Source organism: Solanum lycopersicum, chromosome 2, assembly GCF_036512215.1.
Source record: "Solanum lycopersicum chromosome 2, SLM_r2.1".
NCBI lineage: Eukaryota > Viridiplantae > Streptophyta > Magnoliopsida > Solanales > Solanaceae > Solanum > Solanum lycopersicum.
In genome coordinates this window covers 44,774,893-44,802,065 of record NC_090801.1, presented here as the reverse complement: position 1 = coordinate 44,802,065, position 27,173 = coordinate 44,774,893, and the positions used below count along the sequence as shown (strand labels likewise).

At 37.8% G+C, this 27,173-nt stretch overlaps 3 protein-coding genes across 3 annotated transcripts; all 3 read left to right on the top strand.

Moving 5' to 3' along the window:
• Nucleotides 1-3,370: 3,370 nt before the first annotated feature.
• On the top strand, nucleotides 3,371-4,189 carry LOC138342076 (uncharacterized). The gene is made up of 2 exons (XM_069294260.1): nucleotides 3,371-3,579; nucleotides 3,922-4,189. The coding sequence occupies exons 1-2, from the start codon at nucleotides 3,371-3,373 to the stop codon at nucleotides 4,187-4,189; spliced, it is 477 nt and encodes a 158-aa protein (XP_069150361.1).
• Nucleotides 4,190-4,526: 337 nt separating this feature from the next.
• On the top strand, nucleotides 4,527-20,805 carry LOC104645555 (nuclear pore complex protein NUP214-like). The gene is made up of 16 exons (XM_069294259.1): nucleotides 4,527-4,922; nucleotides 5,129-5,323; nucleotides 5,453-5,513; nucleotides 6,087-6,383; nucleotides 6,443-6,811; nucleotides 7,017-7,200; nucleotides 7,516-7,655; nucleotides 7,787-7,949; nucleotides 8,065-8,308; nucleotides 8,418-8,562; nucleotides 8,644-8,972; nucleotides 9,548-9,700; nucleotides 10,901-10,958; nucleotides 19,717-19,850; nucleotides 19,938-20,062; nucleotides 20,291-20,805. Exons 1-16 carry the CDS (start codon nucleotides 4,527-4,529, stop codon nucleotides 20,763-20,765), a joined length of 3,468 nt encoding a protein of 1,155 aa, XP_069150360.1. The 3' UTR covers nucleotides 20,766-20,805.
• Nucleotides 20,806-25,625: 4,820 nt separating this feature from the next.
• On the top strand, nucleotides 25,626-26,468 carry LOC138342075 (uncharacterized). Its single transcript, XM_069294257.1, has one exon. The coding sequence runs from the start codon at nucleotides 25,626-25,628 to the stop codon at nucleotides 26,466-26,468; it is 843 nt and encodes a 280-aa protein (XP_069150358.1).
• The last annotated feature ends 705 nt before the right edge of the window (nucleotides 26,469-27,173 follow it).

Sequence of the window (27,173 nt, the reverse complement as noted above, 5' to 3'; positions counted from 1 at the left end):
AGAATATCAATTCCCTGAATGAGATACAACATTCCAAATCAGATGATATTCCCTTGTTGTTGTTGTCCTCGTTGTGTCGTTTACATGCCCCACCACATGTACTCATCCAAGGGCCGTTTACATTTCTCCTTTCTTTTCATTTTTTTGTTTTACTATTTTATGTCTTTTCCATTTTTTGGTCTAAAATTCTCCATCCATGTTTCCCGTAGTACTTTTCGACAATATTTAAATTGCTTAACTACTAAGAGTGGAAGATGACAATAAACCAACAAAAATTTGTGTTGGTTATAACTTCTAAGAAATATTTAATTATTGTTCTTACTTAATTACCCTTTATTTGTAGTTTTGATTAAGATGACAAATGTGGCAGAGCGGGATAGTTGCGGAGAAAATCCACATAAGTTTAAATTAAGTATGGGATACATGGGATACATACCTATATATATATATATATATATATATATAAACACACACACACACATCGTTATAACAACTCCACACAATTTAGCAAAGGACACATGTGCGTTGCACGTGCCCATGACTTGTATGTAGAATAATCTATAAAATTAAAATCTTGTAAGAAAAATAATTTTAGTTTAAATTGACAAATTAAGTTTATAAATATACCATTCTTTCAATAATAATATAATTTAACTTTAGTGAGTTATTATCTTTTTTTCTTTTTAAATAAATAAATAATAAATTAACTACTTACCAACCAACACATATAACTCAGGGAATGTTTGTTTAAATATCGTAAAATATTTGTTTGCTAGTTTGTATTAATAATTGAATACCATGTATTTTAAATGTATGAACTCTTAAATTTTTACATATGAAAACAATTAATTAATTTTTGGAAAGCCCTTCTTTATATTATTGAGATCAATGACACTGTAATAAATTTTTTAATTTGTGTATTATTTAAATTAATTAAATTATCTCTAAAATTACTCAATCCTATATGTATTTATCACAAGACTCCGCTTCATACAATATAGATAAAACCCATTGACATTGAATTCCATAAAAAATAAAGCATTCATTTGCACTCTTTCTCTCTTTTCTTCTCATCTTTCTCCGAAGAAAAAGAAAAAAAATATTGATGGTCTGGCACAAACAGAAGAAGGCGCTCTCACTTAAGCGTAAGAATAAGAATTTCCAGAATGAGACACACATTCCAAATCAGCTGCTATTCCTTCATCGCCGTCCTCCTTGTGTCATTTACCAGCCACCACACATACTCATCCAAGGGTTATTTTCATTTCTCAATTCTTTTTATTTTTTGTTTTACTATTTTACGTGTCTTCATTTTTATAGTCTAAAATTCTCCATCTATGTTTCCCATTTTACTTTCCGACAATATTTAAATTTCTTCACCACTAAGAGTAGCAGATGACAACAAACCGATACAAAATTGGGTTGGTTCTAAATGAAATTTAATTCTTGTTCTTACTTAAATGGTGTTGGTATTATATATATATATATATATATATTTAGTTGTGTGCTGACAGAGGAATTTTATATAGTAAAATTGTGTAAAAAACATCCATTTAGATCTTAACGGAGGTAAAAAATCAGTAGGTGATTTCTTTCATCTGTCCAAGCCTTGATGGACATAGTTACTCTGTATCTGTTTTGGTGGAAAGTAGCAGATACCCTGTGAAATAAGTTGAGCTGCACACATGCTCTTGACACCACGAGTATAAAAAGGGGTAGTAATTCCATGATTGATTTGCTTTTAAAATTGTTCTTGTGTTCCTCCATCAAATTCACAACACTTACAATCTATATAAATCTGAGCAATTTGGAGAGAAAGGTGAGCATTACAGAGCTTTCCAAAAATTCTGAAGATCTCAAGTATATATGTTATTTTTGGTGAACATTAAATAGCCTTTTCCTATACTAGACATTAGTTGTCCTAGAAAATCCTGACATATCTGCGGCCTTTTCCTGACATGATTTCAAGTTCAAATATGTCCATTGCTAGAATGGAAAGGTTACAACAAGGTCGGACCATGTCACATAAAACTTTAGCTTATGATCATTGATCATGAATTTTTCGTTTTTAGTATTGCCTATCTATACTGAGAGTGTTTAAAAGCAAAAAGGTTTGACAAATGAAGCAAGTACAAAGAGAAAATAGGAAGCTAAAATAGGATTCCAGACGCTCCCCTGGTTAAAGAAAATACATAAGAAAAAGAACACACAAAGCTCTTAGTTGTTTAGAAGAGCAAGAGAGTTCACATGCAGACACATCTGCAGCAACTTAGGTTCGAAGATCAGACACTTGGCGATGACCTTGACAGTTGAGATCATACGGTGTTGGTGCTCTTAATCTCCACCCTCAAGTGCTACTATAGTTGGTGGAAAATGACCCAGAGGGAGTTAATGATTAGGATTTGTTTCCTTAAGGAAAACTTACATATCTCGATCTAGTAACAGTTTCTGTCGGGGTGAAGGGTTTGTATTTTAATCTTGGGATATGTGTCCTTTAGGCTTTCATTGAATTGTTAGAACGATCTCTTATGCTTGTTCCATAAGCAATTTGTTACCTGCTTACTTGCTAGGTTTCTTCTTTTTCAGTTATGTTATTTTTGTTGGAATTAATGCATCAATGTTTAGTCTTCCAAAATTGTCTCTTAGTTTTTCAAGAAGTCTTTTTAGAATTTCGTAGTACATATATCTAGTAAATTGTAATACGTGTATTTAGTTATTTGTGCAAGACTTTTTGTTTTCTATTTTGAGTAGTATAAATAGTGATGTAGTTGGTGATTGTAATAATCTCAAGTGGCCTTAAGTAGCCTATAATAAACTTGAGCATTTTCTAAAGATATTATTTTTCATTTCATATTTCCTACAAATTGGTATCAGAGCAGGTTTTCGTTCTTAATCTAGGGTTAGGTGAAGAAAAAAAAAATATGGCATCCAAAACAAATGAAGGTGCAGATTCTTCAGTTGTTCTTACTCCATTTTTTGATATAACTGATTTTGAATACTGGAAGATAAGAATGAGAACACATTTGAAAGCTAAAGGTTTGTGGACTATTGTTGCGAATGGCTTTGAAGATCCAGAAAACGATGGTGATCTTACAGCAGCAGAGATGAAAAATCTTGAGGCTAAGTATCATCAAGATGCAAAAGTCTTGAGCAAAATCCAAATGAGAGTCTCAAGAGCAAATTTGTAAAAATTACTACTTGTGAGACTGCAAAGGAAGCTTGGGATTTTCTGGAAACTGAGGTGTATGGTGACGAAAAGGTACGCACTATAAATCTTCAAACTCTTAGAAGAGAGTTTCAAAATTTAAAGATGATAGAATCTGAAAAAATTGATGAATATTGCATAAGAGTCATGAATATTGTTAATGAAATGAGAAATCATAGTGATAGAATTTCTGACCAACAAGTTGTGGAAAAGATTCTAATTAGTGTCAAAGAAAAGTATGAGTACATCGTTGCTATCACTGAGGAGACGAAAGATCTTTCTAAGCTTTCCATCAAAGAGCTAGTTGGATCATTTCGTGCACACGAGAAGCGAAGATTTTTTCGTGAAGATCAACCCAAAGAGACGGCTTTCCAGTCTAAAATAAATGAGAATTTTCCGAATTTCTCAAAAAATCATCAGAAGAAAAATCAAAAGCCAAAAAAGAAGCAGGATCATGATGGTTCTTCCAAGAAGGTTGAAGAAAAAGATGAGAAAAACTCTAGTCTTTTTTGTAAAGTTTGCAAAAAGACTAATCACAATGCATAAAAATGTTGGCACAAAGGCAAGCCCCTATGTAACTTTTGTAAAAAGTTTGGCCACGTTGAAAAGGATTGTTGGCACAAGAAACGGGAGCAAGCAAATTTTTGTGAAAAACATGAGGAAGAAAGGGAAGAAAATCTTTTCTTTGCTTCTAAATCTGATACTTCAACAAACAGCAATGAATGGTATGTTGATAGTGGTTGTAGTAATCACATGACTGGAGATGAAAAGGTTTTCCTCTCAATTAATAATAGCATCACTACAACCTTAGTTGATGCGAAAGGTAAAGGTACTATTTCGATCAACATGAAAGGATGCGGTAAGCAAATTCATGATGTTCTTTATGTTCCTGACTTGGAAGAAAATTTGCTTAGTGTTAGTCAAGTCATGAAAAATGGTTATTCTCTTGTATTTAGAGATAATTATTGCAAGATTTATGATTAAATTGAGCCAAATCAAGTCATTGTTGAAGTAAATATGATAAAAAGAAACTTCCCTTTGCAATTTCATTACAATGCATTAAAAAATGAAATTGTAGATGATTCATGGCTTTGACACAAAAGATTTTGTCACTTCAATTTTCATGGTTTAAAACTTCTCAAGCAAAAGGGCATGGTGCAAGGTCATGGGAAAACAACACATGAAGTCTTTTCCAAAAGGGGTGTTTTGGAGAGCAAGTGTATTTTTGGAACTAATTCATACCAACATTTGTGGACCAATGAAGACTCCATCTCTTGAAAGTCAAAGGTATTTTCTAATCTTTATTGATGATTTCTCAAGAATGACTTGGGTTTATTTCTTGAAAGAAAAGTCAGAAGCATTTGCTACATTCAAGAAATTTAAAGCCCTTGTTGAGAAGCAAAAAGGTTGCAGCATCAAAATCATTCGCAGTGATCGAGAAGGGGAATACACAAGTCGAGAATTTGAAGAATATTGTAAAAATGAAGGCATTCAGAAGCAACTTACAGCAGGGTACACTCCTCAACAAAATGGTGTATCTGAAAGAAGAAATAGAACAATTGTTGAAATGGCCAGAACTATGATGAATGAGAAAGGGCTGCCAAAATATTTTTGGGCAGAAGCAGTGCATACAGCAGTTCACAACCTTAACAGGTGTCCAACAAAGACACTAAAGGACAAGACACCAGTTGAAGATTGGAGTGGAATTAAACCTTCTGTAAGTCATTTTAAAATTTTGGGTGTATTTGTTATGCTCATATACCTGCTGAGAAAAGAATAAAATAAGATGAAAAAAGTCAAAAATGTGTCTTTCTTGGTTATAGTGATGTGACAAAAGGATATAAGCTTCTCGATGTCAAAACTAACAAACTTGTTGTTAGTAGAGATGTCATTTTTGATGAAAAAACAATATGGAATTGGGAGGATAAAAAGATAGAGAATACTGCTATCATATCTTCAAATCAAGAAGATAATGAGAAAGATGAAGATGTCTCTCAAGGGGGAGAAATCCCAGATTCAGATTATGAAGAACCGCCTCCAAGAGGAACAAAAATGTTGAGTGACATTTATCAAAGATGTAATTTTGCCGGTGTTGAGCCAGAAAATCATGAGCATGATGTTTGGAAGAAAGCCATGGAAGAATAAATTCGAATGATCGAAAAAAATAATATTTGGGAGCTTGTGGCTATTTTTAGAGAAAGAGAAGTTGTAAGTCTAAAATGGATTTACAAAATCAAACTCAATCAGGAAGGAGATATTCAAAAGCACAAAGCAAGGTTGGTTGCTAGAGGCTTCGCGCAAAAACCAGGTATTGATTTTTATGAAACTTTCTCTCCAGTTGCTCGTCTTGAGACAATTAGAACTGTAATTGTTGTTGCTACACAAAAGAAATGGAAGATATTTCAACTTGATGTTAAATCATTATTTCTGAATGGAAAATTTGATGAAGAGATTTATGTTGAGCAACCTTAAGGATTTTTTGTTCAAGGGGGAGAAGAAAAGATATATAGACTAAAAAAAAGCTCTTTACGGGCTGAAACAAGCTCCAAGACCCTGGTACAATGAAATTGATACATATTTTCTGTAAAATAATTTCCAGAGAAGTAAAAGTGAAGCCACTTTGTATGTGAAGAAAGAACATGACAGCATTATCATTGTTTGTCTCTATGTGGATGATTTGCTCTTTACAAAAAATGATGTAAAGATGATGCAAAATTTCAAACAAGATATGATGCAAGCTTATGAAATGAGTGATCTTGGATTGCTAAATTATTTCTTGGGCATCGAAGTTTCTCAAGTGAAAGAAGGAATTTTCATTTCTCAAAAGAAGTATACTAAAAGTATTCTTCAAAAATTCAATCTGTGGCCATACCATTAGCAGCAAATGATAAATTTAGAAAAGATGATGGAGAAAAGAAAGTTAATAGCTCACTTTTTAGGAGTTTGATTGGAAGTTTGCTATATCTTACTTCAACAAGGTCAGATATTATGTTTGCTGCTAGTTTATTATCCAGATTCATGCAAGAACCAAGCCAAGTGCATTTTGGAGCTGCAAAGCGTGTTCTACGCTACTTGCAAGGAACAATGGATTATGGGATAATGTACAAATTTGGTGAAAATTTGAATTTAATTGGCTATTCTGATAATGATTGGGCTGGAAGTATAGATGACATGAAGAGTACTTCTGGTTATGCTTTCTTATTTGGATCAAACATTTGTTCTTGGTTATCAAAAAAGCAAAGTTTGTTGATCAATCCACTGCCGAAGCAGAATATGTTTCAGCATCCAAGGCTACTTCTCAAGCTATTTGGCTTATGAGAATATTTGAAGACATTGGTGAAAAACGAAAAAAGAGACTGTTCTGTATTGTGATAACAAATCAGCAATTGCAATTGCTAAGAATCCAGTCAGCCATGAAAGATAAAAGCATATTTCCATCAAGTATCATTTTATCCGAGAAGCACAAGAGAAAGGCGAAATTCAGTCGCATTATTGTCAGACAGGAGAACAACTTGCTGACATCTTCACCAAAGCATTTCCTAGAGAAAAAATTTGCTATCTTCGAGAACGCATTGGAGTTATCAAGCAAATGCATTAAGGGGGAGTGTTGGAATTAATGCATCAATGTTTAGTCTCCTAAAATTGTCTCTTAATTTTTCAAAAAGTATTTTTAGAGTTTCGTAGTAAATATATCTAGTAAATTGTGATACATGTATTTAGGAATTTGTGCAAGACTTTTTGTTTTCTATTTTGAGTAGTATAAATAATGATGTTCAATGTGATTGTAATAGTATGAAGTCACCTTAAGTAGCCTATAATAAACTTGAGCATTTTCGATATTATTTTTCTTTCATATTTCATACCATTTTTTCCCCTTTGCAGCCTTCAGCTAGGCCAGTTGTAAGGTCCTTCGGGTATGTATTTCTTGAATTCCGTTACGATGCAGTTCCTTCATGTAGTGGACCTCATCTCTTCTCGAGCTATTTGGATCAGCAGTATGTATCATTACTTTGCCTTTATGATAATTGATAGGTTTTCTGCATCTGGATTTTATTGAAGTGTTCCTTTAAAATTTCACTTTCCAGTGTTTTTGTTGTTCGCTGAGTAATGTAAATCACTTTCCAATTTTCTTTTCAATTCGCAGTGTTTATATTCAGTTATCTCATCTTTTGTCAATGTTATCTTATACTTGAATTTCACTTTCCAGTGTCTTCTGTTGATTGTGACTAATGTATATCACTTATCAATTTTCTTTTCCACATTCTGCAAAAGGGGATTCTTGATTAAGTCTTCTTTGCTATTCATTACAGTCAGTTGGCATTTGTGGCTAATAGGAAGAATTTGGATCAGCACATACTGCTGTTTGGATGGTCAGTTGGTGATACAAAGAATGAAGCTGCAATTATTGAAATTTTGAATGATAATTGGTCTCCAAAGATTGAGGCTCATGGTGATCTAAGCTTTCTTTCAGTTTTACCTTATCTTGTATAAGATTGCTTTGTGTTATGCTTGTCAAAATCAGTTTGCTTCTTTCTTAATACGAGTTTTCCTAAAACACGACAATATTTATTTTGGTATCAGACATTGGTGATGATATATTGATATTGGGACTTGCCATCGACAAAGTTTCCCAAAATGGGGAAATTAAACTGTTGCTTGGTGAAGAAGAAAAAGAAGTTTCACCATGTTGCCTTCTCCTTTGTCTTACCAATGATGGAAGGCTTTCCATTTTTCATTTTGCTAGGTAATTCCTCAGCTATCCGAACCTATATGAGGTTATTTTTCAATGATTTGAACTGGTTTCTATGCCCGACGTTGATAATTTTCTGAAGGCTATGAATGGATAAATGTCTTTGTAGTGCTACTGCTGCTTCAGTGTCACCCCAATCTACTGATTTTGAAGAGAAAAACAACTCTTATAAAGTGGCATCATCACAAGATTTGGTAGTTGAATCTTCCAGTGCTAGGAAGCAAATCAACCAAGTAGATTCAGGACTGCAACCCCATGAAATAGACAGAGGTCACAAAGTTCTTGCCACAAGTGCTAAATCATCTGTTGCAGAGAAATTTAGCTCAGAAGAAGCGATTAAAACCACTAATCAGGTAAGCCAACCTCTCTCATTAGTGGGAAAGCTATAAGCAGCAAGAAGCAAAGAATCTTCTATGATAATTAATCTTGGCAGAGTCTGAACATTCTTTTAACCTTTTGCAGAACCAAGGTGCAAATTTGATGCTGTCTGCACCCAAAACATTTGTGTCTGTGGATGCTGGAGGTGTGAATATTTTTAGGACACAAGAAACTGAAAAAGTAGCTGGAGTTAAACCTGGTTCAGTTTCTTTCTCAGGAAGTTCCGTAGGTAATTTTTCCATTCGTTCAATTGGGCCAAGTGCTGGAACTGGCGGTGTCATGGAGTTACCTGTAAAGATAATGTCAACAGGTTTTTCTACTGCTTCATCACAGTCAAGCAAACTTCACATTTCTTCAGAAAGTGATGAAACACTTGCATCCACACCATTCAGTGGTGTTCCAAGAAGAAATTTTGGTTCTCCTGATAAAAATTCTTCTAGCGCAAATGAGAAAGCTGGAACTTCAGTATCAATCAGTTCTTACAAGCAAAAAGCCATGACGGGAGCAGGGAGTATTGGATCATCACCTGCTTTTCCAGGCTCAATGTTGCAATCACAGAAAGGTTTTCTGTCGGAGCCCTCGAAGCTGCACTTCACCAGGGAGACAAGTGAAGGAACTCCATTAAAGCAATTCCATGATGTAAGTTTTATCTTGGATGAAATGAAAGGTAGAGTGTGCTTGTGTGTGTCTTGTATCCTGTATCAACATGCTCTCTTTTTCTTCAGTATCTTATTCATTTATCATCATTTTTGGTTGGAATCTTAAATGCATTCTTTTATCTATTATGGGAAGTCTCCTCCATGACCCCTTTTATTCAGTCAGTCCTTTTGGTGTGATGGGATTTGTTAATTTCTCAACTTTTAGCAGTAAGCTAGTTTCCTCAATTTTTGCCAATATAGTTTTACTAATTGGTTATGCATAATTTAAACAATTAATATATTCTTAATTGAACCTGGATCTCCGTATATGCTAGCATATGCTCCTCCTATGATTAATTTGCGCCTTCCCAATTGTGTTTTTTTATTATGAGAATTTAATATTATATCCTGTGCGTATTTACATGGTAGGATGCATTTTCTGAATACACTGGATATGTTGCTGTTGATCTGATAAGTATACTTGAAATTGCTTATATTTATGAAGTAGCTTATCTAAACCTTTTCAACAAGGTACTGGAACATGCTTAATCATTTCATATTCTTCATTTCCTCAAGGTTGAAGAGATGGCCAGGAAATTGGATGATCTTCTAGAAGGTATAGAAGGTGAAGGTGGGTTTAGAGATGCTTCCATCCGTGCTCACAACAGTTCAGTTTTGGCATTGGAGGAAGGTATAGAGAGTGTATCGGAGAAATGCAGGATATGGAGAGTAAGCTTTCATATTCATTCTCTATCTCACCTAATATCTTGTATGATGCCATGTTTCTTAACATAAAGCTTGTTTTGTTAATCTTGCTATTAGTTGCAGACATCTCTAAAATCAAGTACTTTATCCAATAAGATTTAATCATGAAAGTCCTAAACTGGATTGAACCTGGAACTCTGGCTTAAGAACAGTAGAAGGCACAAGTACTGTTGCGTTGTAGTAGTTGATGATCTTGCTTGCTTGTAATTTCTATCCACACATAGAACCTTCTTTCATGAAAAATCTGTTGTTGCCTAGTTGGTAAAAGTTGATGCTAGGTTGAAGGTGTTTGTTGCTCACGCTCTATTATTACTATCGAAAGCTTAATTACACTAAATTCTGGATTCTGTATGTTGGCAGTCTAGATATGTGCATTTTCTGAATTTGTAGAAATTTCCTCAGGATGTTTTGCTCAAAGAAAACAGAATTTCTAAAGGTTCTGTTAAAGTACTGTCCAAAATCTCTTTTAACTAGTTGCAAAAGTTGTACTGATAAGCTTGCCTTGTAAACTTTCATGTTTTGGTATTCGATCAATGATTGGTCCTCATTTTGGACATCCATTTTTTGGTAAAACAAACTGCTACATAAAGAGCAGAATTACAACCTATACCTGTAACCAATGTCCGAATTGGAACGCATTGAACATTCTATCAAAAGATTATGTTCATAAAAATTAGTTCCATCTATAAAATAGGAAACAAGTCAAGTTTTGGGAAGAAAAGAACACTTCGTATGGTTGCAAAGGAGTAAGAAGTTTATCTCTTCTTACTCCTTTACTTCCTCCTTGGTGGTTTTCTAATCTTTCCCTTGATATTCTCCCTAATAGTCTCTAAAACAGGAAAAAGGAGCATATGAAAAGAATTGAAGCCCATAAAACCAATTTGAGATTACTGTGGTGAATGATTTGTCTAATTTCAAATTCTTCTTCCTTTTTTTTAGTAAGAAAGAAGGCAATTGTTGTGGAGTGCATCTTCTTGATATTTGAGTTTAGTGTTTACTCAATCAGCAAGCGCTAATCATTATCCAAGTTGTGCAGAATCTTGGTCAATTGGAGAAAGTTTCAGAAGCCTCTCTGCAATAAATGGATGGATTGTCTGTGTATTTTCGCTTCCTACCAGAATTACAGCTGCATGAGTTTTAGAATTATTCCTTTTCTAATTGCAGGCAGTAATGGATAAACAACTTGGGGAGGTCCAGCTTCTCCTTGATAAGACAGTACAAGGTATATATCCTTGATCCTGTCCACCAAATAAAATAGGCTGACTTGTTATTCCCATGTTCTCCTATTTATAATCAATCATTTATTTGATGTAGACATCAGAATCATGACAAAGAATCGATGAAGCGTTAACAAGAAAAATTAATAAAACATTCTTCTTACTTTTATTGTGTGTTCAATCATTCCAAGATCTGGAAATGAAGTGTTACACTTCTCATAAGTTGTGAATTGTCATCTTTACATTTCAATTTACACCTCATGAAGTTGGAAAGTCGCTGTCTTACTCGGACTTTCTTCTTGCTTCATGCAATGTCTGTGACTGAGTGGATATAATCTAAATTGCTCGGACTCATGTCTAATACTGGTGGAGATCTAGAGGTGAGATCATTGATGATCTAAATTTTAAGATTTAGGGGTATGGATCCAGGAACTATGCAGGTGCAAGGATTTGGCTAAAAATAATTCAAGTATCTAAAATAGAGATATATGACTAAATTATGAGACATTACGTGGAAAACTTACAACGTATTCCGTGGAAAAAATAGAAGAGAATCCCATAAGGTGATAAAACGGAAAGTACTGACTAAAAAATTTCTATATACATGCTAAATATGTTATGTCTCTTTTCCCTTTACCAGCAAACGTAGAAGAGAGGTTGGATAAATTGAGGCGTGATTTCCTATGGTCGAGGAACAAAGAAGGGAAAAAATACACTTAGTTAAATGGCAGACAACCTTACTAAGCAAGAAGACAGGGGGTCTTGGCATAAAAAATTTGAGGGTCCAGAATAAAAGTCTACTTTCTAAATGGCTTCGGAGATTTGTGGTTGAAGATCAGGCATCATGGAGAAGAGCAATTCTCAACAAGTATGGGCAGACCGAGGAGTGGATGTCTAACGTAGTAGATAGCACGTATGGGGTATCAGTATGGAGATCAATCAAAAATTTATGGAATAGTCTAAAGAAGAATTTAGTGGTCAAGGTGGGAGAGGGTAACAAAGTATTTTTTTGGAAGGACAAGTGGATTGGACAAGAGTGTCTAAATTCGTTTTTCCCCGATCTCTTTTCGTTTTGCACCAATCCTGAGGCTAAAATTTCTGAGATTTGGTCCCCTCAGGGATGGAACCTCACCTTCAGGAGAAATCTAAATGATTGGGAAGTGGATAGAATTGTTGAACTGCTTCTCAAATTGGGTAAATTTACGGGCCTTACTACAAAAGCAAACGGTATAAGATGGAAACATGACTCTGATGGCAAGTTCTATGTACGTAGACTATATAGGAGAGAGGTCATGACTCACTCTGGGGGAGTTCATGGACTATGGAAACAAATATGGGAGGGCACACCCCAACCAAGGCGAAATGCTTCACCTGATTGGTTACCAGAAGGGCATGTCTCACTCAGGAGAAACTCAGATTGTCTCCAGATACTTTTTTTGTCATGAGAAGGAAGAAACTAACAACCACTTATTCATACATTGTAGGGTTACTGCTCAGGTGTGGCGCATGGTCTACAACATTTCTCAAGAGCCCTTGGTGATGCCAGAACATACTGCTGATCTTTTGAGCTGCTGGATAAGGAGGGGGGGGGGGGGGGGGGGGGAAGCAAGAAACCAAAAAAATGGTGGTCTATAGTACCTGCTTGTGTCTAGTGGACTATTTGGAGAGAAAGAAATCTTAGGTATCATGAGAATATTACTAACACTATGCAGAAAGTTAAAGAAAATTGCATTAACATGTTTTTTTTTTGGTGTAAAGAAGAGGGTATAGAAGTAGCAGAACAGTGGTAGATTTCTTAGAATCAATGTAATTATGGTTTGAGCTTGTAACTTTTTGGAGGTAGCCAGCATACCCTTAAAGCTAAAGAATACAATTTTAACTTTATCAATTTTTTTTAATAAACATGCTATCCCAATTTCGACAATTTCACCATAGTTTATTTTAATTACAAAATCATTGTATTTGTGCCAGATTTCTCCGTCGATTTTGGTCAAAGTACCAAATTCGATTGACCAAATCTGGACACAGATCCCACACCCACGGTGTGTCGGCACAGATTTAGGCACCAAAAGTGAAGAGTCCGGATAACTTAGGATAGAAGAACCAATTTCAGTTGAAGTATAGACAAATTTTGTCTCAAGTTGTGGAGGAAAAAGTCAATTGGTGCCATCAAATTTGCAAATCACAAGTTTGATAATTGTAGTGGTATGCAAGATTTTTTCCCTTGCGCCCACGAAGGGTTTTTCCAGGATGTAATTTCTTGTTGCTTAGGTATTCCCTCTATAAGTCAGACATGTTAAAGAATAACAAAAGTCCTACATCGATGGTTAATGAGATGGATGAACTCCTTATAAGGCTTGTGCAATCCTCCTCCTTTTGAGCTAGTTTTTGGGTGTGAGTTAGACCTAAGATCTAATTTCACATAATATTAGAGCAGAGCCCGTCTCACCCGATGTTTTTTTTTAATGACAAGGGAAACCCGCAGCCGCTACCCTTTGGGTGCGCACAAGGTAAAACCCCAGCTCCTATGCAATAGCTTGCAAACCACATAAGAGAGGTAACCCGCACTAGGCCTCGACCCAGAAGGAAATGGCAAGGGTCTCGAACTTGAGACCTCCAACATGGAAGTCCCAAGCTCAAAGCATTGGGCCGCCCCGAAGGGTGCCTTCTCACTCGGTGTTGGGCTCTTAAAATAAAAAATTGCCCACGCACCAGATGCTAAGCACTGAGCATGAGGTGGGGTGTTAAAGAATGACAAAAGTCCCACATCAGTGGTAAATGAGATGGGTGAACTCTTTATAAGGCTTGGACAATCCTCCTCCCTTTGAGCTAGATTTTGGGGTGTGAGTTAGGTCTAAGACCTAATTTCACAAGATGTGTATTCTCTTCCACGATTTATCAATGCTGGTCGGATTATGTAGAGATAAATTCTATCATGCTTGTTTGCAATCATTGAATTAGTGGGATTTCACTGGGTATGTTGTTCTATTCCTGTCTTTGCTAGGTGGGTTTTGTAGGAAGAAACTGATAGAGCAGTCTTCTGGAAAGCTTTTCTTTGTTAAGGATCTCAGCTTGGATAAAATTGACCGATTTATCCACTGTAGTCGGGCACAAAATGCTGCAGTCCATCATTGAGATTTGTATTTGTATGAGTTGAATGTGGTTGAGATTTTGATCTTGGTGTCTTAATTTCTCGGCCAGATATTTTAAATGCTTTATTTAGACTTATTTAAGCACTATACATATCTTGATTTTTCTTTTAAAAAAAAGGCTTCATTATTTAAACTAGTTAGGAATGTTAGTGAAGTAGGGTTTGGTTTCGAATAACCCACATGCTCCACCATGCAGAATACCTCCTTTTATTTATTGTTCTCCCACGTATTTTCAGTTTCAACCTTATTTACTTAGGTAATATTCTGAAGATTATTGTTTACATTAAAAGATCAAATTTCATGTGGAGTTTTTGCTCCTTATTTTCTCCTCTGAAGAGAAGGTACTGCTTTTCTGTTGGTAAGTTAGAGGGAACTTCTAGAAAAAACAGAAATCAGAGATGATATAATTCTGAAAGTTTGGTGTGTTTGCAGAACAATGTCTTTTTTTGTATACCTTGTATGAGAATATGAGGTTATGTGCCACTCTCCATAAATCAGCCAGGCAAAAAAGGAGAATGCATCAATATTACAGTCTACAGAAATCGTGCAGTCTTGATGCATGCATTCTTGATGCATGCATTCTTGATGCACAGGATGACAAGCTGTAAAATCGGATGGCAATGGGTTGTAGAGGGGCGAGTTAGGGCAACGCAGGGCGGGTGTGGGGAAATATAAATGCGGGGTGGGGAGGGCTGGGGCTGGTGGTTGCTGGTTATTACAATATTTATTTTTAGGCCGGCGCGGGATTTGCAGGTTGGAGTAATCCAATCTAAATAGACCCACGTCTATGAACTAAAACCTACTTACTGTAAACAAAATTTCAACTTTCTTCCATTTTGCGTCTCTCAGAAAGTCACCCAAGGTTCTTTCCCACATCTAATGCAGAACACCTTATAGGTGATTTCAACAATTTAAAATAACCAAATATGGTGAAGGTTAACGAGTATTTTTCTTGAAAGTCATAACTCATAATATAACATAATCCATTAGTAAGTTTCTAAATTTAAATTGGAGGCGCTAGTAGTTTGTTGAGGCAGTTGAGATTTCGTAGTTTCTTCTGTGAGTATGTATAGTTCTTAGATGTAGTTGTCGATTTCATAATGCTTGTGTGTTTCGGCCTTGAAATCTACCTAATATAGTACTTTTGTGCTTTTATTTGTCAATGTGGCATTAGTTCTACCCAAGAACTCAATTGTATTAGTTTTGGTCCTGGTTAAACTTAAACAACCAGCTGTATTAGTTTAGCAAACTACAAGAGTCCGAGAACCTTATATTCCCCCTAAATATAAATGATAATGAGACGTAGATTATCATTTAATCGTATTAGTTTTGGTCCTGGTTCCACATACAAATGATTATTTCATTGTAATCTCACATGTGAGGTATGAGAAAAATAGTGTGGATACAGAGCCTACTCCTATCTTGGAGGATAGGAAAGTTGTTTTTGATACACCATCAGTTCAAATCAATAAAAGGAGTGAAGAAATCAAGACAAAATACTACACTTGCCCATACAAATCAAATTAATTGTAGTCGAAGTGTAAGAAAATGGAAAGTGTATTCGGAATGCAAACAATTTTGATTCCTTCAGGACTTGCCTCATGTACAATGATTTTTGTCGCTTTGCATGTCCTTATTCTTTATCTTGTTCTGCATTCAAGAATCTGCAATTATGATTTTCACCATTCTCAAATCATAAGTTACTATCAAACAAAATTTGCAGCCTACAAATGATCATGACAAAATTAAAGTTAAAATTATATAAAAGAGTTGCAACTCTTCGTAAAGGTCAAAATCTTTCATAAAAATCACAATTGTTCATAAAAGTCACAACTCTTCATAAAAGTCATAACTTTTCATAAAATTCACAACTTTTCTGTAAAGTTATAACTCTTTGGAAAAGTTACAACCCTTCAGATAGGTTACAACATTTCATAAAAGACACAATTTTTCATAAAACGGACAACTCTTCATAAAAGTAAAATTTTTTCATAAACGAAAGGCTAGTTTTGAAAATAAAATAAATTAAATGGGAATCCTGATTTGTTGTGGCACCACGTAGGCGGGTTTAGGGTTCTCTTTATATATATATATATATATATATATATATATATATATATATATATATATATATATATTATGTAATATCTTTATAATATTTATTTCTAATCTTAAATTTAGTATATTATATTGCATAACATGATAATTGTGGATGAATGTCATCTTAATGCACTAATTCAAGATGCTTGGGAAAGTCCAACTCCAACGGTAGAAATTACAGTAGATGACAATTATCGATTTGAACAATTTTTAACTCGGCACAAAAAACAAAAGACAAAGATGCTCATTTCGAACTTCGTAGGGCATTAATAAAGCAAATAACAGAGCAACATACTAATCTTTTGGATGTTGAATATTTATGTAGAAAACAAAATAAATTTTATAATCATGTAATATTTATTTAATTGTATTTCATCAATGATTTCACTTTTATTCATATTATCCATTAATATGTATAATGTGTAACATTTGCTATCAAATTATATTATTTTAAAACACTTGTAATATCAAATAATTTTATATGTTAAATGATTGTGTTAGAAAAGAATGTGAATTATATTGGGTGAAAATGTGAAAATATTTGTTTTATGAAATAAAAAATATAAAATAATAATATAATATTGAAGAGAGAGTAATATAAAAAAATATTCTATTTAGTGAAATTTAATGTAGTGGGTTGGAATTGACTCTATTTTAGTGTAAAATTTGGTGTTATTGGTTGGGATACCCTTAGAGGGGTGTCGAATGCAGGCAAGTAAAAATGAGGAGAGTTGGTAAAATTATGACTCAAACCTGTTGAAAGTTTATTGGGTAAAGATGATTATGACTCAAACATGTTGAAAGTTTATTGGGTAAAGATGAGTTGGGTCAATCTAGACTTCTTTTGATGATCGTGGTGTCCAAGCCAACTTTCGCACACCTCGACTAATTCCACGAGATACTTGCTACCTACGCTAGAATGGGTACCAAGTAAATCTGTCCACCAAGGCTAAGACAGAAGGGAAGAATCACTTAGTGTTTTTTTGTCTCCACTGAGTTTTGAACGTGACACCTCAGGATTTCTCAACCACTTCATTGACCACTAGGTTCTTAACCACTAAAGTGGATTTTGGATCTATCCCTCAACCTCCTAAGGTAGCCCCTGAGAAGGTGATTGTGTGAAGACTATGCTAAAAGGCTACAAAGTATACCCTTAATCAGTATGGGATTGTTACAACTCTTGCATGTGCCCATTGCAAGGACACTTGGAATATGAATAACATAATTAGGCTCGTATTAGGTAAACCAAGATTGGATGAGTCCAATTCTTGTAGGGAAAATTATGCGGATAAGCAAACTTATACCATTTAATTACTCATCATAGCTACGATTTGCTATAATTACCACTCACGACTAACATTATACATTAATTACGTGGGCTGACGTCGAGTTTGTATAATTAATCATGTCTGTATATGTATAATTCGTCAGGATATACAAATAAATATTTATTATATACAAATTTTTAGCCTATATACATATACAATTCACCTCTCTCTCACTCTCTGCCCTCTCTCGCTTGCCTCTCTCCTCTCTCTCTCAATCTCGCTCTCCTCTCTCCTCTCTCTCCTAATCTCGCTTGCATTTATACAAATGTATATGTATGTTATATACAATTATATATATATATACAATTCACCTCTCTCCCACTCTCTGCCCTCTCTCTTTTGCCTCTCTTCTCCCTATCTCGATCTCGCTCGCCTCTCCTCTCTCTCCTAGTCTCGCTCGCCTCTCTCCTCCCTCTCCCAATCTCTCTTGCCATATATACAATTACATATGTATAATATACAATTATCTAACCAATATACATATACAATTCACCTTTCTCCCACTCTTTTCCCCCTCTCTCGCCTCTCTCCTCTCTCTCCCAGTCTCGCTTGCCTCTCTCCTTCATATAACATGTAGCTACAAATTGTAATTATCAAACTATAGATATGGAGAGTAATTAATTATTATAAGTGGCTATATGTGAAAGCTTCCATTCTTGTACTGTGTTATTGAAAGTCGACTTTAGATATAACTCAATTCCAAGATCAGCATGGGGTGAGAATTGTCCAAAACCAAATCGAATACATTCATGCTTCAACGATCGTGGGACTCTAACAAGGTGAAACAACATTCATTCTGTCCCAATTTATTTATGTGACACTTTCCTTTCTAGTATGTCTCTGAAATATTGAACCTTACAATTTTGGAAACTATTTAGTCTGTCATCAGTCTTATTTAAAACGATAATTTTTGTACTTGACATATATTTGTCTAACATGTGAAAAAATATCTTTATTTTCTTAGACTCCGTGAAAATAGAAGAGAATTCAGGAATATAATTTCTTGATTATTCCCTCAAGCATGTTGGGATCAAGTTGTGTTTATATCATGAAAAAGAAAAGAAAATAATTCCTATTACACAATTATTTGCATTCGGAACATTTCCCATATTTACAAGGAATAGGCTCTTACCAACAACATCCTAATTATTCTTAGTTCTATCCTCTTTGAATTTCTCTTATTTCTCACTGGTCTTTGCCAATGTCAAATCAGCCAACAGATATGTTCAAAGGACATTATCTTATGTAATTTTTGTGTTTTGCTGCATCAGCTTCAGAATGTACATCTGGAAGTACAAGGGATATGTTCTGAGGGCAGCCATTATTCTTTGCTCACCCTGCTGTCTCTCTTCTGTTTCTGTCTCTAGTTGCCTCTCTTTGGGCTTTTGGAGCTTAAAAACCATATAACAATAGCACAATCACTGCATTTATTTGAAAAAATAATGCTTGTGATCTAAGACATTAGGTTAATTGCCTGTTCAATTTAATAACCATATTAGTGAAAGCTATTAGTTGAGTATTGGTATAAGACTTGTTAGAGAATTAATATCATTATTATTATAACTACGTTGCCAGCCCAAGCTCATATATATGTTACTCCGTATGTCCCAATTCATCAATTTATGTGACATCGATGGAATATGGAGAGTCAACCAAATTGTCTATGGTTTTAACTATTTTTAAGTTGTTAATTATTGTGATTATAGTACTTTTTACGTCATTTTTAGATAATACATGTCACTCTCTCTGTCCCAATTTATGTGGCATTGATAAAATTTCGAGTGTCAACCGACTTTTTTATGTCTCTTAAATATTTTAAGTTGTTAATTATTGTGATTTATAGAAATTTTTCCTAATTTTTGAATATATAACATTCTAGAAAGACAAGTTAGACGGAGAAAATATTGAGTTTCCCTCGGCTAGAAGCAGACATGTCGAGGGACAGTGGCCTGCTTCTGGCCACTTACTAGTAACAAAATGATATATAAAACTTATTTTTCACTTTTATTTTACTTAGTATGATGTTGATACGAAATGACAAAAAGTGGAGATTCATATCGTTAATTCCAACTTATTTGAGTCTGAGGCGTAGTTATTATTGTTGATGACAATGATATCATCATTACGATATATTATGTATCCTCTTTTTTTTAAACATAATTATTTTTATTTTTTATTTCCAGTTTTGGCAAGGAAAGTATACATGGAAGAAATATTTAAGCAAGCTACTGATGAACAGTATTGGAATCTCTGGAATCGCCAGAAACTATGTTCTGAGCTGGAGTTAAAGAGGCAACATGTAAACGAAGTTAATAAGGTACCATCAGAATGATCAATGTCAATGCTTTTGTTCCTTCCCTTCCTAATGTTTTCCTCATCACTTCTGATTTTCTACTTTACGTAGAGCTTGACCAGCCAGCTAATTGAATTGGAGAGACATTTCAACACTCTCGAGTTGAATAAGTTTGGCGACACTGACAGGATACAAACAAATAAAAGAGGTTTCCAGAGCAGGCCTGGACAACCCAGGTATTGGTGTTCTCCTGTTCTCTTTGGCTACACAATTAGGTCTATCTTAGTTATGATTGTCTACTTTTTACAAACACTTCAATATGATTGCATGTATTGCTTAAACTTTCTTTTCGTGAGAAGAACAAATTCGCTTCTCCAACCTGCATTCCCTCTGTACCAGAACCTTGTTTTTCTCATCTTTATTGATTAAAGTTTGGGTGAATGTTGGAGCTATTTGCATTTCAGGAATTTTCAGTCCTTGCACAATTTACGTAATACAATGACAACACAGCTAGTAGTAGCAGAGCAACTTTCTGAAAGTCTCTCGAAACTAATGACTGATTTGAGCATAGATTCTCCTGCAAAAGGTCAGAATATTCGGAAGGAATTGTTTGAAACAATTGGTTTACCCTATGATGGTGCTTCTCACAAGTCTCCAGCTAGGGAAAAGGCTGAAAATACACCTTTTAACAAGGAACTATCAGTCTTTCTTGCTGTTAAAGAACGATCCAGGAGAAAGAAGCCAAGTCCTGTGAAGAGCCTTGAGCCAGAGACAGCTAGGAGACGCCGTGACTCACTTGATCGTGTAATATTCCAACCTTCTCTTGAGATGCTGATAAAATTTCTCCAACTTGACACCTGGAACACCTTTAGGTGGGCCACTGCTTTATTGCATAAAACATCATATTTCAATATGAACAATTGTTGCTGTTATTTATAGCTGATCTGACTACTTTAAAGCTTTCATTACTTCACTTATTGTGCACATGAGGGAGTGAATTTTAACACAGTTGTGTTGTATAGTTGTGTAGTATTAGACAAGGTCCCGGGCCCTGACGGATTTACTTTGGCTTTTTCCCAAAATTGTTGGAGTACAGCTAATAGCGATATTATTCAGACCATCAATGAGTTCCAGGAAAGAGGGGAATTTTAGAGGAGCTTAAGTGTTTTATTCATCGGCATTACCCCTAAACGGGAGGGAGCTACGAGCATCGGGAATAATAGACCTACTAGTTTCTAAGGTGCTTTATATTAGACTCAAGAAGGTCTTGAATAAGTTTGTTTCATCTTCACAAAATGCTTTTGTGGAAGGTAGGAGATCTTGGATGCAACTTTGGTGGCAAACAAAGTGGCAGATTCGAGAAAGAAGCAGAGTGTACGAAGAGTATTGGCAAGCTAGATCTTGGAAAGGTTTATGATTATACTGAAAGTTCCTTGATTTCATTATGCTGAATGGTATTTGGGAAGAAAATGGGTCAGCTTTCGTATTTCTTTGGTGCGCTTCTCAGGTTGGTGCCGTTATATAGGCCACAACACCTTAGTCACATGTCTTATCCTTTGCAGTTGACATCCCTGAACTGCGAGGCCAATTTGAATTCAAAATACAAGTGTACTTATCTTGTTGACAATGCCATAAACGGATGAAAATCACGGAACTTCCCTACTGTCGATGTATGTGCGTGGCACACACAGGCGACCTTCACATCTGGTGCCAAAATGTCTACTCTGGCACCCAGCTTCATGCCTTCCCCATGTGCCTGCATTGTGCGCAGGTTCTCCAGTTGTTATGGGGTCAACTTATGATGGTTCAACGCCACAAAGAAGTCATGCACGTATGACTCTGGTTGAACCTTTCGGATAGGCGGAAGATATACCCCACCTTCCATGTGAGTTTTCTGAAGTCATTTCATGAAGATGCTGGGGATCCAGCAAGTTCGGCATCCAGACGTGCCCTTCCTGTTGTGCGGAAGCACTATGAGGAAGAGATTGAGAAGATCTTGGATGACCACACTTAGGGTCATAGCAAGAAGAATCAGTGCATAGAATGAATTTTTGGTGGGCAAACCGGTGTGGTTTTAGATGGGAGAGAGGACCATAATTGTGGCAGTTTGAAGATGAAGTCAAGGTGTACATAGATTCTGCCTCGTCAAGGACGACGAGCTCATTTAGTGGGGGGAGGTTTTGATGGCTAGGGATTTACATGATGAACCTAGTCATGACCAAATGACTTCGGTTAAGATCAACTTTACTTAAGGCAAGACTGTCGGCAGGTCATGACAAGACCTTGACGGTGGTGTGAATAAGGCATGACAAGGGCTGCTCTAGGCAAGGCTATGGTCGTGGCTGAGACAAGTTTGTGGACTATGACCTGGAGCATCACACACTGGTTTGCCCTTCCATTGAACCAGAAGTTCTATCCGCCGATTCTTCTTGCTATGACCCAAAGTCTGGTGATCCAACATCTTCTCAATCTCTCCCTCATATTGCTACTGCACAACAGGAGGGGCACGTCTGGATGCCAACCTTGCTGGGATCCCTAGCATCTTCATGAAATGACTTCAGAAAACTAACATGGAAGGTGGGGTGTATCTTTAGCCTATTAGACAGATTCATCCGGAGTATACAACGTCGTGTGGACTATGACCTGGGCAAGGCAGGCGAGTAAGGGGATTGGGTACCAATTACAAGTTGTGCGATGCAGAACCTGCACACGTGCACATGCTTCGAATATTGGATAGTTTTTTTAATTTCCAGACGTTGATGCTACAGGATTAGTAAGACTTATATCATGAAGCAGTTGGGTTACCCCCAACTGCATAGAGGACAAGACATGTGCCTGGCGTGTGACAAGCGGTTATGGCCTATTTGATGTTACAGGCCATATTTAGCTTTGTTGGCTGAACTTTGAAAGGCTGAGTTCTGTGTGCTTCTTTTTGGCACAAGTTAAAATACAAAGTTGGGAAGCGATTCTTGTATGTGCCTTATGTTGTGATTTCATATGCCATAAATAATCTGAGTGTTGAACCAAACTTATGGAAAAAGAAGAGGGCTAAGTCGTAGGTGCGTGACTGCTGTGTGGAGTCAAACGAGGAAAAGTTAACCCATAACAACTGGAGAACCTATGCACAAGGCAGACATGTGGGCAAAGACGCGAAGCTGGGAGCGAGAGTGTGCATTTGGTGCCAGATTTGAAGGTTGCCTGCGTGTGCCGTACACATGCCATGGTAGTACGGTAGTTCCTTGATTTCCAGCCATTTATGGTATTATTTACATGATTAGTTAGACTTGTATTTTGAATTTCAAATTAGCTCAACAGTTGGAGGATGTCAACTGCATAGGATAAGACATGTCTGACATGTAACAAGGTAGTTGTGGCCTGTTTAATGACACATGCAGACTAAGTAGCAGCTCACTTGTTGATGACATTAAGGAGGGATTGCAGCATGATCCCATTGCTAAACAACTCTTCGCCTTGGCCCAGCAAGGCAAGACGAAGAAGTTTTGGGAGGAAGACGGCCTGCTCTATACAACGGGCAGGCGTGTGTACGTTCCGAAGTGGGCTAACCTTCGGCGTACCTTGATGAAGGAAGGCCATGACTCTGCTTGGGCTGGTCACCCGGGGCAGAAGAGGACCTTGGCCTTACTTGAAGCTTCATACTACTGGCTTCGGATGCGGGATGACGTCGAGGCCTATGTGCGAACGTGCCTTATTTGTCAATAGGACAAAGTTGAGACAAAGGTACCGGCCGGATTGCTGGAGCCGCTGCCCATTGCTGAAAGCCTTGGGACAGCGTCACAATGGATTTCATAACCTGCTTGCCAAACTCGGAGGGCTTTGGAACAATTATCGTGTCCCGCCCCGCAAGGCGGTACATTAAATTCCGTCTATTCCAAAAATGCAGCAGCACTTCCTCAAAGCTTGGATGGTCCAAATGCCTTGTCAAACTGCCTCCCCAAATGATGGAGGTTGCTTGCCAACATAGAGAAACAGGCCATGCTCACCAGGCCAGCCAAGGGCTGAAAGACAAAATTCTGTGCGAGCAATCTGCCATGTGGCAGTAAAGCTGTGAAGACAAAACTGCCTCTTTTCCAGCCTCACAGAATCTGCCACTTGTAGCCTTTTTTTTTGAATTGTTTCCAGACATTTTTGGCTCACTTTTGTAGCCTTTGTATATTGAAGAAGTTGTCATTCAGATAGGGTAGTTAGCATATACTTTCTCTCTTACTTTGTAAAAAGCTCTCTTGGAAATATTGGAAAATTGGCCTTGCTGCCTCCCAAACTTGGCTTCCTTTCTTGTTTTTTCATTTTCTATTTGTGGCTTTGCTTGTGGACTCTTGCTTTTAGATTCTTTGGGCGTTTGGTTGGACTGAGTTAGAAGAGCCGTGCAAGCCTTCTCGACTGTCCCACGGGGTGCTGAAAATTGACCTCGTGACAAGTTGGTATTAGAGCAGCAATTGAGCATGACGTCCAGGTTGCAACGGAATGAGGAGATCGTTCAAGACAAGGAACCAGAAGTTCGGAAAGAACCATCCAAGAAACGAGACAAGAGCAAGGTAAGAGAGCCCTCTTGTAACCCTTCTCTTGCTGGTCGAACTGCTGTTGAAGAGGAGGAAGGCGCGGACAACAACCCACTCGACGAGAGAATCGTCGGAGTTGAGGTGGGGTTGTCGGCCTTGAACAGGAGAATTGTTGTGGTTGAAAATAATTTCAGTTCCCTCGAGTCCGTAGCCATTGAAGGGCTGGACGAGGTGAAGAACAACTTGGGTGAACTTGAAGATATTCAAAGAGAGGGTCTGTCCGCCCTTGAGCTCATGTTCAACGAAGCTATCTCTTCCCTTCAAAGAGAGGTGGAGGCTTTGAAATGGCAGGTTGATGAGACTGCCGAGGCGGGAGTTGCTCCTCCCGTTACAGTTCGAGAGACCCGTATTGAGGCCCCCAAAACCCAAGGAGTTCCGAGGGGATAGGAGTGCTCAGGATGTAGAGAACTTCATATGGCAAATGGAGTCCTATTTCGAACACGTTTACATGCACAATGAAGCGGAAAAAATCAGAACGGCAGCGATGTACTTGACAGACACGGCCATGCTGTGGTGGCGACGGAAAAAGGCTGATATGGAGAGAGGGGCTTGCCAGATTAATGATTGGGAGCAATTCAAAACTGAGCTCAAACGGCAGTTCTATCCCCAGAACGTCATCCACGAAGCCCGCAGGAGGTTAAGGGAGTTAAAGCAGACTTCCTCCATTCGGGATTATGTCAAGGAATTCATGAAGTTGACACTTCAGATTCCTAGTTTGACGAGTGAGGAATTGCTGTTCTATTTTCTTGATGGCCTTCAAAATTGGGCCAAGCAGGAGCTGCAAAGGCGTCAAGTGCATGACGTTGATGAGGCGATCGTAGTGGCGGAATCGCTCAACGATTTTCGTGGTGATGTTGCCAAGGGGAGGGATAACAGGAGCAGAACTATTCCTCCCAAAGTCGACAACAACAGCAGGGGCCGGAGCAGACCAAATACTAACCGAAGCAGTGACACGAGAAGCAACCCCCGTGATCAGCCTTCCAACTTCCGGAAAAATTATGAAGACCGCAAGAGGGGTGCCCCGGGAAGGCTGTTACATCTGCGGAGAGACGACCCGTGCTGCTCCGTACTGTCCGTCGTTGAGGAAGCTGAGCGCCATGGTGGCTGCCGAGAAGCAGCAAGAGAAGGCTGCAACGCAAGCGGGAAGTTCTGCCGGTGAGAAACGTGGGCAGAGTAGTGGAGCTGACAAAGGAAAGAACGTGGCCGTGGCATGTTCAATCATATGGCGCTGATCAACCACATCTCCATTGCTGCTTTGGCTGCCAAACCAGCTAGCGTCAGGCCTCGAGAATCTCTGTTCGTCGATGCCAAGCTGAACGGCACAGACGTGCGGATCATGGTAGACATAGGGGCAACCCACAACTTTGTGACTGAGCAGAAGGCCAGGGAGTTGGGCCTAAGTTATGTTGCCAGTAATACCAAGTTGAAGACCGTCAATGCCATTCCTACTACTGTCACTGGCTTCGCGCCTAAAGTTTCGATTGAGTTAGGAGAGTGGGCCGGGCAGACTGATTTTACAATTGCCCCAATGGATGTTTTTGATGTCATCTTAGGACTTGACTTTTGGTATGAAGTCAATGCCTTCATCTTGCCGCGTCGTAACCAGCTGCATATCAGTGACATTGGTGGGTCTTGCGTGGTACCCCTTATTCGGGTACCACAAACTGGAATGCATTTGTCGGCAATGCAGATCATCAAGGGCTTCAAGAGAGGCGAGCCAACATTTCTTGCCACTCTAATTGAAGACGCTGGGAGCTACACTGAGGCAGTTCCATTGCCGCCTTGCATCGAACACATCCTTAGCACCAACAAGGACGTTATGCCAACAGAACTTCCCCAACGGCTGCCACCCCGGAGGGAAGTTGATCACCAAATTGAGCTGGTTCCAGGGGCAAAGCCGCCTGCCATGACGCCTTATCGCATGGCGCCCCCGGAACTGGAGGAGTTAAGGAAGCAGCTCAAGGAGTTGTTGGATGCTGGACACATCAGGCCGTCCAAGGAGCCGTTTGGTGCGCCTGTGTTATTCCAGAAAAAAGAAGGACGGGACGCTGCGGCTATGCATTGATTACTGGGCCCTCAACAAGGTCACGGTAAAGAACAAGTACCCCGTTCCTTTGATTGCAGATTTGTTCGACAGGTTGGGACAGGCGAAGGTGTTCACCAAAATGGATTTGAGAAAAGGGTATCACCAAGTTCGGATTGCCGAAGGTGATGAGCCAAAGACTGCTTGTGTAACGTGTTATGGTGCGTTCGATTGGCTGGTGATGCCATTTGGGTTGACGAACGCACCGGCGACATTCTGCAAGCTGATGAACAGACTGTTCCACTCCTACTTGGATCAGTTTGTTGTGATTTATTTGGATGATATCGTTATCTACAGCAACAACATGGAGGACCATGTCGAACACTTGTGTAAAGTGTTCAAGATCCTGCGCGACAACGAGCTGTATGTGAAGCGTGAGAAGTGCAGTTTCGCACAACCAATTGTCCATTTCCTTGGGCACACTATCAGCCATGGCAAGATTTAGATGGATAGCTACAAGATAGATGCTATCAACAATTGGGAAGCACCAACGAAGGTACCAGAATTGAGGTCCTTCCTTGGCCTTGCCAATTACTACCAGCGCTTCATCTTCAATTATTCCGCAATTGTAGCTCCTCTCACAGATTTGCTGAAGAAGGACCGTGACTGGAATTGGTCGGCAGCTTGCCAAGATGCCATTGAGAGGCTGAAGTTGGCTGTGATGGAAGCACTTGTCAAGGGGTCAAT